The following is a 12,060-nucleotide window of genomic DNA, read 5'->3' on the forward strand; positions in this document are numbered from 1 at the left end:
TGTGACAGATTGGTATCAGAGCCATAACTATAGGGAATTAGGTCAGACACGATCTAGTCCGGATCGCTGTCTTAGAGACCTAGACTATAGTTAGGAACCAAGAGACCAAGTTTATGTGCTTACTTTATGTTGTTTCCTTCTATTCTATCATTTTCATCCGAACTCCGAGCCAAATTTTGTAATTTGGACGGGATTAGGAGTGAAACCCGCAAATTCCTGCCTAAATTACAAATTTTTGCCAATTATTTTGTGCGAATTTCTATCAACAAAACGGGGGAGAATTATACCAAATCAGGGCTGAAACCCGAAATTTGATGAAAACTTTCCTCTGAATTTTACTTAAAACAAGGAAGAAATTGCTGAGCTAGGGGTGAAACCCTAACCTTGGCAGTTATTCCAACTTTATTTTATCTCGCCAAGGCAATTGACGGACTCCAACGACCTGAACTCACGAGTATGGCCTAGAATGCGCATGCATAATGCCCAAGAATCGAGGCAGAAACATGTCCCCTAGAGTCGAAAGTGACGACAAGTCAACTGTGAATAGCTAAATTGCCATGGTTAGTCAAAGTCTAGTAGCCGCAGACAATCCATTTTCCGATTTTGGGTGTTGCTTCGTTGATTTTATGTGATTTACCTGCTTACGTGTTTTAAGATTTGTTGGTTACTCCATTTGTTATCAATCTGCGTGACCTTTGTTGTTATTCTATCTCGATTCAAATTCCTGTTGATGTGAACTAAACAAAACCAGTGTGCTATGCTACGCTATACGACTAAGTTAGACGATACAATGTGATGCTATCCGACATGCAAAACGAACGACACTCGACTTGTGGTTATAGGTTTCTGTTTTCTGACTACCTCTGTGATAAAATTGCGTGCGTGTTTAGGAAATTAAGTGCTCTATTTGCTTAATTGCTTATGTGCCCTAATTGCTTCTGTGCTTATGTGCCCAAATTGCTTCTGTGCTTATGTGCCTCTATGATTATGTGCTTATGTGATTATATGTGTTACGTGACGAGAGATGCGACGTGATTCTAAGCTTTAGAGATCTAAGAACGTGTGAGACTCGAATTCGTTGTGTTGAGCCTGTGACGATGTCTATTGCAGACCATGTCGTCATCTGGACAACCTAGATCACACTCGCGTCTTACCCGCCAGGAGAAAAGAGATCGACGTCTGGCTGCTATCATCTCTAAGACCGTGGCAAAAGCCGTCAGTGATGTGTTCGAGAACGCAAGCAAGTCATCTGAGGAATCCCGAACCCTCACGCCCAAAGACTCCAACAAAGCTACTTTTAGCTTCAAACAATTCAAGGCATGTGGGCCAAAAGAGTTTACCGGTGAAGATGGCCCTACGGCTCTGTTTCATTGGTTTGACTCGGTAGAGGTCACCCTTCGTCAAAGCGGATGCCCAGATCACCTCCGTACTCTCAATGCTACCGGTGTCTTCCAGTCGCGAGCTTTGGACTGGTGGACCGCAGAAAGAAACAAGCGCGGGAACGACGCTGCATACGAGCTGACGTGGAAGGAATTGAAAGCGATCATGATGGACGAGTTCTGTCCTCCCACGAACGCCAAAAGTTGGAGGATGAGTTCTGGGGTATCAAGCAAAAGGAGGGAGACAATGCTGGTCTCACTGCCCGTTTCAAGCAATTGAGTATCATATGTCCCGACCAGGTCAAGACTTCTGACATGACCATCAAGAAATACATCCGTGCTCTTCCGGATTGTGTCGCAGATTTTGTTCACGCTGCCAAACCCGCAACGATCGAGGAAACCTACCTACTCGCTGCCGAGATTAATGACAAGCGAGTTAAGGCTGGTGTCTGGGATAAGCCGTCCAAGTCGTTGCATCAAGTTACTACCGCATCAACCGACAACCCTACTGCTCAAGCCTCCAAGTCCTCGAGAAGAAGAAAGAAGAACAAGAATTGCGCCGCCGCAACCAATGCTGCTCCTCTTCAGTCAGTACCGCAACAACAGCAACAACTACAGCGCACTGCGCCAGTGATCAATGCGCCGCCGGCAAAGCGTGCGTACACCGGCCCCCACCCACTCTGTGCTACATGTTCTTATCATCACCCGGTGGGTGTGGCCTGCCGATTCTGTGCCCACTGCAACGTTTACGGGCATTTCACTGCGAGTTGCCGCTATGGTCCCCGTCAAGCTCAAGCCGCTGTTAACCAAGCCCTGCTACCTGCTCCGCAAGCTCCTCAAGCTGCACAGGCCCCAGCAAACAATGTTCGGACCTGCTTTGCATGTGGTGACCCTAACCACTTCGCAAACCGGTGCCCGAACAGGGTGGTGAAACAAGAAGCTCAACAACCCCAGCAACAACAACAACAGCCTCAACAACAAGCCGCTCACGCAAGAACTTTCAACATCAATGCACGCCAGGCTCAAGCTGATAACAACGTGGTCAATGGTACGTTCCTTGTGAATGGTATATATGCATCATGTTTGTTTGATACTGGAGCCGATAACTGCTTTGTGTCATTTGAATTTGAGAAGCTTCTTAGACGTAAGCGCTCTTATCTTTCGTCACCCTTCGAAGTAGAAATCGCTACCGGAAGAACCATTGCTGTCAATTCTGTGCTCCGTGATTGTACTCTCGAGCTCAACAATCATATATTTCCAATTAACCTCATTCCGATGCAGCTCGGAAGTTTCGATGTCATAGTAGGCATGGACTTTCTTCGTGAAAACCGTGCTGAAGTTGTGTGTTCCGATAAGATGATTCGTTTTGTGCTAGCTAGTGGTGATATTCTATGTGTTTATGGTGAAACTACTGCGAAAGATCTCAAGCTCATGTCCTGTCTTCAAGCTCGCAAATATCTCCGCAAGGAATATCGAGCCTTCTTGGCCAACATTGTTGTAGCTGAGACGGACAAGAAAAAGAAAGTTGAAGTCAAGGATGTTCCTGTTGTCCGAGAATTTCCTCAGGTGTTCCCTGATGATCTTCCTGGACTACCTCCAAGTCGTGATATCGACTTTCGAATCGACCTTATTCCAGGAGCCAATCCAGTGGCCAAAGCTCCGTATCGACTCGCTCCATCTGAGATGCGAGAACTCTCAAACCAACTCCAAGAGTTACTTGAAAAAGGCTTCATTCGCCCGAGCACTTCTCCATGGGGCGCACCAGTCCTTTTCGTCAAAAAGAAGGACGGGTCGTTCCGAATGTGCATCGATTACCGGGAATTGAACAAGCTGACCATCAAGAACCGATACCCATTGCCCAGAATCGACGATTTGTTTGACCAGCTACAAGGTGCTCAGTGTTTCTCTAAGATTGATCTACGTTCAGGCTACCATCAGTTGCGGATTCAAGAGGAAGACATACCCAAAACCGCTTTTCGAACCCGATACGGCCACTACGAATTTGTTGTCATGCCTTTTGGTTTGACCAACGCACCCGCGGTCTTCATGGATCTGATGAATCGCGTGTGTAAACCGTTCTTAGACCGTTTTGTCATTGTATTTATCGACGATGTCCTGATCTATTCCAGATCGAGGGCCGAACATGCGCAGCATTTGCGATTGGTTCTCGAGTTGCTTCAGGGAAACCAACTCTACGCCAAATTCTCCAAGTGTGAATTCTGGTTGGAGGAGGTTCAATTTCTGGGTCACATTGTGAATAGCCGGGGTATACACGTTGATCCTGCAAAGATTGAGGCAGTCAAGGGATGGGTTACGCCAAAGAATCCGTCAGAAGTTCGCTCTTTTCTCGGATTAGCTGGTTACTACCGACGATTCATCGAAGGATTCTCAAAGATTGCCGTACCACTTACCTCCCTTACTCATAAAGACAAGCCTTTTGTGTGGGGAACCGCGCAGGAGACTGCTTTCCAAACCCTCAAACACATGCTGTGCCATGCACCAGTTCTTACACTGCCGGACGGAAGCGATGACTTCGTTGTCTATTGTGATGCTTCAAACCTTGGATTTGGCTGCGTTCTCATGCAACGAGACAAGGTTATAGCTTACGCATCTCGACAGCTCAAAATCCACGAGAAGAACTATACAACCCATGACCTCGAGCTAGGCGCAGTTGTCTTTGCCTTAAAGATTTGGCGACACTACCTGTATGGTACAAAGTGCACGATCTTCACCGATCACAAGAGCCTACAACATATCTTTAACCAGAGAGAACTCAATATGCGTCAACGCCGATGGGTAGAACTTCTCAACGATTACGACTGTGAGATCCGTTATCACCCAGGCAAGGCGAATGTAGTTGCAGACGCCCTCAGCAGGAAGAATTACGTGATAGGTGTTCGAAACATCCAGGCTCAGTATAACCTCGAAGCTCTCATCCGCGAAGCACAACACGCTTGCTTTAACGAGCGTACGTTGAAGAAAGAACGAATCTATCACGATGGAACTCAACTCGTGAGCAAAGCCAACGGGATATTCTATTATCTGGACCGAATCTGGGTTCCGAGGAGGACAGATTTGCGAAAGATCATCATGAACGAAGCCCACAAATCCCGATATTCCATTCATCCCGGTGCGGACAAAATGTACCAGGACCTTCGCTACAAGTACTGGTGGCCTGGGATGAAAAGGGATATTGCTCTTTATGTTGGTAGCTGTTTAACTTGTGCAAGAGTCAAGGCTGAACATCAAAGACCTTCAGGCTTACTCGAACAACCGCCGATACCCGTATGGAAGTGGGAAAGCATAGCTATGGATTTCATAACTAAGCTTCCGACCACGCCATCAGGTCACGACAGCATTTGGGTTATAGTCGACCGTCTAACCAAATCAGCCCACTTTTTGCCAATACGAGAAGACTACAAGGTGGCCAAGCTAGCCCAAATCTACACCGACGAGATCATTAAGAATCATGGTACGCCTCGAGACATCATTTCTGATCGCGATACTCGGTTTACATCGAGATTGTGGGAAACTTTTCAAGCGGCTCTTGGTACGACGCTGAATTTGAGTACCGCATTCCACCCGCAAACCGACGGGCAGACGGAAAGAACGATTCGTACTATTGAAGACATGCTCCGTGCGTGTGTTATTGATTTTGGCGGTAGTTGGAGCAAACACCTACCATTGGTCGAATTTTCGTACAATAATAGCTATCACTCCAGCATCGAAATGGCACCTTTCGAAGCCTTGTATGGTAGGAGATGTCGCTCGCCTATTGTATGGCACGAGGTCGGTCATTCACAATTGACTGGGCCCGAGATTCTGCAAGAAACGACTGACAAGATCCACCAGATAAGGGAAAATTTGGTAAAGGCCCGGGACAGACAAAAGATGTACGCCGATAAACGACGCAGGCCCCGCGAGTTTGCAGTTGGCGACTACGTGCTCCTAAAGGTATCACCTTGGAAGGGAGTAGTCCGATTCGGCAAAAGAGGGAAACTTGCGCCTCGATTTGTTGGACCTTTTAAGATTCTGGAAAGAATCGGTAAAGTTGCCTACAAACTCGAATTACCGGAGGAACTCAGCAATGTCCACCCGACTTTCCATATTTCAAACCTTCGAAAATGCGTAGCCGATCACGACGCGATAATACCACTCGACGATCTTCAGGTCAATGAGACGCTACACTTCGTGGAAAAGCCTGTCGAAATCATGGACCGACAGACCAAGCAACTCAGACGCTCTCGCATTCCTATTGTAAAAGTACGATGGGAAGGCAAACGAGGCGCGGAGTTCACTTGGGAACTCGAAAGTGACATGAAGGCCAAGTACCCGCAGTTGTTCAGATAGATCTGAAGCATCAAATTGGTAAAATCACACGGCGATGTACGGTTCTCAGCCTAATTTCGGGACGAAATTCCCTAAAGGAGGGGAGACTGTAACACCCCGTGTTTTCCAAAGTCAAAGTCAAAGTCAAGTGTTGACTGTTATTGGAATTAAAGATTAATAAAGATTAATTTCATTTTAGTTTCATTTTGATTTTCGTATTATTTGGAGTAAGTGTTGTATAATCAAACTAATCGACCGATAATCGAACTGTGAATCAACGACCGACTGTGAATGTTAGGAAGTAACAATGCAATAAAGCTAGTCAATCAATAATCAAGCTAATCAAATCAATCATCAAGCTCAAGTGTGGGGATTTTAATGCTTTTATACGTGTGTGTGTGCCTTACGTGTTACTTGTGCATGTTTACTTTTATGTTAAAGTGTGTGGTGAATCAATCAAATCAATCAAGACTCAAAGGCGAATCAAACTCAAATGGAAATCGAACCCGAAATGGTTGTAAGGATGCTTGTATGTTAGATATAGTAGTTGAGACTAAAAGTAATTTGATTAGGAATTCTATCATTCTCAAATCATCGCTCATCGAACTCGAAATATCAAAAATCATCGCGAAACATTCAAAACCAGGCAAGCCGATCGAACAGGGCAACCTGATCGAACAGGCTAGCCGATCGAACAGGCTGTTCGATCGGACAGCTGCTCGATCAGGGATGCTGTTCGATCAGCTGACCCTTTCCTCTTTTGGAAGCCTATAAATAGGGCTGTCCTTGTCAAACTTTCCACTTTTGGAAAAGCTCTGATCGACCAGCCTCTTCTTCTCACTAAATCTCAGATTTCTCTCAAACCGGTAAGTATTTCACTCTAATCCTTGTACGTTTTTGTTCATTAATCGATTCTCCATCTTTCTATCTTTCAAAATCTGAATTTCATCCATGAAATCACCAAGATCTAGGTGTTCTTGAGTGATGTCATCATGGTGTTCTTGGTGTTCATCAAGAACTTCATGTTCTTGACTTCATTCAACCATGAATAAGCTAGATCTAACCGATTTCCACATAAATAACCTAAAATCTTCCAAAGATCTTAACATTTCACGGTGGAAAAAGGATTGGAAGATGGGTTTTCATCTATCTTTCAACTCTCTTACACTCAAAACAGTGAAAACGAGACTTGAACCGATTTATAAATCAATCTAAACAAACACATGGTTCAAGATTCGGGTTCTACCGAGGGATATACCGATCTCGGGTTAAACGTTAAACTTGGGTTCCAAACCGTCTCTGACCGAGTTTGGGTGGTTCCTGCTCGAGTCAGTAGGCTAAGTAGGGACTTCAGCTTTATGGTTCAACTCGTAGTCAAAATATCTCTAAAACATCACCAAGTAACGGGAATAACCAAGTGTTAAGTGATAGGTTAACCAAATCGAGAAGCTGGCCGAACGGCTAGGCTGTTCGATCGAACAGCCCAACCGAACGACTAAGCCAGCCGATCGACTAGGCTAACCGGTCGACTGGCACTTAGACCCACAAACACATGAAGTGTAGTATTGACGAGGTACTGTTCGATCGACTACGTCACTCGATTGTAAACATTACTACTCGGATCATGAGATACTATACCTCAAAACACTTAGACTTTTCGAAACATTGGAATGTCACCCGATCGAACATGCCAGCCGATCGAGTGACATATTTGAAAACAATGAAGTACTAGCCGATCGGTTGGGCTAACCGATCGAACAGCTGTTCGATCGGCCAACCTGAAAGGGTAGTACAAACCATCATACACAAACACATCCTTCACATCAAAGGAAGAAACAATCCACTTGAAGGAACCAGCCGATCGAGCCAGCCGGCCGATCGAATGGACGTTCGAACGGACTTCCAAACCAATCGAACAGCCCACTCGATCGAACTGCAGTCCGATCGAATGGCCTAGTCGATCCAAGTACATTGTCTACTTTTTCCACGTTACTCATCGTTGTGTTATCGAACTATTCAGGCTAACCTATTCTCAGTGCTCCCTTCAATCCACATCAATCACTGTGAGTATACTCGATCCCTTTTTGCTTTCAGCACTTTTGGGTGTTACATACGTAATCTATCAAATTCACAAACAACACGAACTATTTGAACGCTAACCTACTTGCATGTATTACTTGTCTAAACGATTGCTGTTTATTATGTTTACACGTGGAGTGCTATCTACCTGCTTTAGCAACGTAGTACTATAGTTTGGACTCAGCACCCGTTCACACGGGGGTTGCTAAGGACAATTACTTGCATGGATTACGGTGGTAATCATGTATTGCGAACTGTCTCGGACAGTCAACCCGAAGTCGTTGGTATCGATGGTCCCATGTTGATAATTTACATGCATCGTTTGCCCTTGTGTACGTGTTTGGTTATGCGTAAACTTTTCGAACTCTATATGCTATATCAAACTTGTGTACTCACCTTTACATTATATGTATTGACTATTATTTTAACGTATGTGACAGGTGTTTAAGCTACTAGCGTGCTAGGGAAGCGAGGCAATAATAAGCTTCTAGGAGCCTGTGACCTTAGGACAGTGTCCACGTACCTGCTCCAGGGCCATAATTATCTGTAGATCTTGTACTGGCACCTGTAGTCAGTAAGATTTACGGATAGCCGTCGGAACAGTTCCCATATTGTTTAGTTGATTTCTATGATAACTTGTTATTATTTGGGACACGGTATGGGACGTGTTATATAACTGAATTGTATGATAGTTGTTATGGAAACTTCCGAACAATCTGTTTCGCTCAGTGCCGCGCCCCGATGATTCCGCCATCGGTTGGGGTGTGACATTTGGGGTGTGGGTCGTCGTTTATTGCTTTGATCCCTAAGGTCAACGACCCGATCGGTCTTAACGATTTCCGTCCTATAAGCTTGGTGGGCATGATTAATAAGGTTATCTCTAAAATTCTGGCGAACAGGCTCAAACTCGTGTTGGATAAAGTTATCTCGTCACCGCAGTCGGCTTTTATTAGTGATAGGCTGATCCTGGATGGTCCTCTAGTTGTCAATGAAGTTCTAAATTGGGCTAAACGGTCTAAAAAAATATCTTCTTACTCAAGATTGATTTTGCGAAGGCGTACGACAACATCAATTGGAACTTTGTCCTTGATATGCTCTTCCAGTTGGGTTTCTCGGTTAAGTGGCGTTCATGGGTCAAGGGTGTCCTTTCGTCGGCTAGGGCCTCGGTGTTAGTTAACGGAGCCCCGACCTTCGAATTTATGTGCTCTAAAGGCATGCGGCAAGGCGACCCGCTGTCTCCTTTTCTCTTTGTCATTGCAATGGAAGCTCTCTCGTGCATGATTAGGAAGGCATGTAATCTGGGGATTATTAATGGAGTCACCCTTCCGAACGGAGGCCCTGTGGTCTCCCACCTCCTATATGCGGACGATGCTGTTATTCTGGGTGAGTGGTCTAAGGATAACATTATTAATGTTGTTAGAATTTTGAGGTGTTTTCACCTTTGCTCAGGTCTCAAGATAAATCTCTCGAAGTCAAGTTTGTACGGGGTCGGTCCTCATTCTTGTGAGGTGGCTGAGATGGCTAGTTTCATTGGGTGTAACGCTGACTCTTTTCCGTTCAAGTTTCTCGGTTTGATAGTAGGGGCCAATATGAATCGTTATGAAAACTGGAGACCGGTTTTCGATGTCATGGAAAAACGTCTCTCTTTATGGAAATCTTCTCTGCTTTCCATTGGTGGGAGGGTTACTTTGATTCGATCGGTCCTCGAATGCCTCCCTAACTACTATTTCTCCTTGTATAGAGCCCCGGTTAAGGTTGTTCGGGATCTGGAAGCTCTGGTGAGGAAATTTCTTTGGGGAGGATCCTCGGAGATTAAAAAGGTGCATTGGGTCGCATGGGATAGAGTGGCTTCGCCTCTTGATTCGGGGGGTTTAGGGATTCAACGACTTAGAGACATCAACATTGCTCTCTTATCGAAATGGGGGTGGAGATATAAGAACGAACACGATAATTTTTGGGTGAAGGTTGTGAACGCAATTCATGTTGGGGGCTCGGCCTGGGATTTCCTTCCGGTGAAGAAATCTTTTGGTGGAGTTTGGAGTAATATTGCTTCTTCTATTAAGAGGCCGTTGGTTGGGAATGTTCCGCTCCGTAACTTCTTCAAAGGTGAGGTCAATAGTGGAGATAAAATTCTTTTTTGGCTGGACCCTTGGTTGTTTGACGTCCCCTTAAAGGAGAAGTATCCGGATCTTTTTAAATTGGAAGTAGTGAAGACATGTTGTGTTCGTGATCGTCTTCAGGGAGAAGGTCTCTGGCTTTGGAGACATGACCCGGAGTCGGCCGAGGAGCTTTCGGAATGGCAGTCGCTTTCTGGGGCCTTGGGTGCGGTTTATCTATCGCCGGGTACGGATAAATGGTCATGGCAGGGTAACGGGTCGAAGTGCTTCTCTGTGGCGGCGGTTAAACACCTCATTAGCTCTTCACGCGATTATAGCAGCCGATTTGGTGTAAATGGGTTCCCAAAAAATGCAATATCTTCGCATGGCGCGCTGAAATGAACAGGATACCCACGGTGGACGCCCTTTGCAGCAGAGGTATGACGATTATTGATGATATTTGCTGCCTTTGCGAGGAAGATCTCGAGTCCGTCTCCCATATTTTTTCTGCTTGTCCGATCTCTGTGGGGGTGTGGGAAAAGGTTAGTTTTTGGTGCCGGATCCCGAGGTTTTTCATTTTTTCGTTTAGAGACTTAGTTGAGCTGCATAGTGTGGGGGATAGGGAAAAGGCGGACCGTGAGGCGTTGCACGGTGTTGTGCTTACGACGTGTTGGGTGTTATGGAAGGCTAGAAACAAGTTGAGATTCAATGGTATTAGAAGTAGTGTTGAGGAGATTTTTAGCGAGGTTAGAGTTGTTAGTTTTTTTTGGTTTAAACATAGAGCGAAGAAAGGGAAGTTTGAGTGGGAAGATTTGTGTAAATTTGTGAATATGTAAGGTTTTGTTTTTTGTTTTTCCGTCCCGGTTTTCGGGTTCGGTGGTGCAATGAAGTTCTCTTTTCAAAAAAAAAAAAAAACACCCATATCTGTCAACAAATAAAATTTGAAGCAACCTTGATATTTGGGGAAATTTTTTTGAAACGCGTGTATAAGAATTTGAATGGTGAAAAAGGTATCTAGATTCTTGATACTGGGTCCCAATTGTTTTAAAAACGGATGAAAATTGTACCGTAAGTTAATGCGTCGAAGGACTCAAGAGAAGTGTCTATGTGTTCCATATTGAAATTGTGTACAGTGAGTAAATGGCTTACGTCGAAGGACTCTTTGGATGCGTCGGCTAGAGGCATATGATGCATCCACCGGTCAGAAGGCATGACCTTTCTATGCGTCGGCCAGACGTATATGATGATGCACCAACATGTCAGATGATGCCAGGACCTTTCGATGCGTAGGCCAGATGCTTTAGATGCGTCCACATGTCAGAAGCCAGGCCTTTTGAATGTGTCGGCCTGACGCTTCGGATGCGTCCAAATGTCAAAAGCCAGACCCTTTGAATGCATCGGCCTGACGCTTCTGATGCGTCGGCCTGACGCAATAACATGCGTCTCACAAAACCCAAGAGAGACGCAAGCCGAGCAGCCTGACGCAAGATATTTACCATGCGCCTACATGTTAGCGTTGATGCGTTGGCCGACGCAACACAACTGGTTCTCCTTGCCATGTGCCACATATCTGTTGACGAACGCATTAATCGGACAAGCCGACCCATCGTAGGGCGGATGCACCTCTCCACAAACGCATGAGGTTGACAATTTTGAAAAAAAAAAAAGAAATCCTAGTAAGCTGCTAGTTTGGTAATTTTCCTTTTTTACTGCATTCATTATTTAGGTGTCATATTGATGGTTAGATTATGGATTCGGTTGATCATATTTGTTGTGAGAATGTATGTTAATACTAGTTTCATTTTCATTAGAGTAGTGGCGGAACCTTATCTTTTTAGTATTAATTGGGTGGTTTTCTTCTCTTATCAAATAGAAATAGGGGTCAAGTTATGTTTTCTTAAGAAAATCAGATTTTACGTACAAGTTAGAAAATATTTTGTGACGGGGTTAGTGAACCCTCTTGACCCCTTGGTTGGGCCGTTACTTTAAAAACAACTGTGTAATATTAAGATGAGAAAACAATGTTTTACATGATTAAAAAGATTGTATCTAGAAAAAAAGATTATATGTAAGCTGTATGCTTGAGATAGTAATTGATTTCGGTTTGGAGAAATGGAGTCGAGTTCTATTAAGTTAACTATAATAACCAGTGGTGAAGCTTGAGATTTCTGAACCCC

At 44.7% G+C, this 12,060-nt stretch overlaps 1 protein-coding gene across 1 annotated transcript; it reads left to right on the forward strand.

Moving 5' to 3' along the window:
* Positions 1-10,281: 10,281 nt before the first annotated feature.
* LOC110893020 lies at positions 10,282-10,719 on the forward strand. Its single transcript, XM_022140145.1, has one exon. It carries the CDS (start codon positions 10,282-10,284, stop codon positions 10,717-10,719), a length of 438 nt encoding a protein of 145 aa, XP_021995837.1.
* The last annotated feature ends 1,341 nt before the right edge of the window (positions 10,720-12,060 follow it).

This window comes from Helianthus annuus, chromosome 2 (assembly GCF_002127325.2).
Source record: "Helianthus annuus cultivar XRQ/B chromosome 2, HanXRQr2.0-SUNRISE, whole genome shotgun sequence".
Classification (NCBI taxonomy): domain Eukaryota; kingdom Viridiplantae; phylum Streptophyta; class Magnoliopsida; order Asterales; family Asteraceae; genus Helianthus; species Helianthus annuus.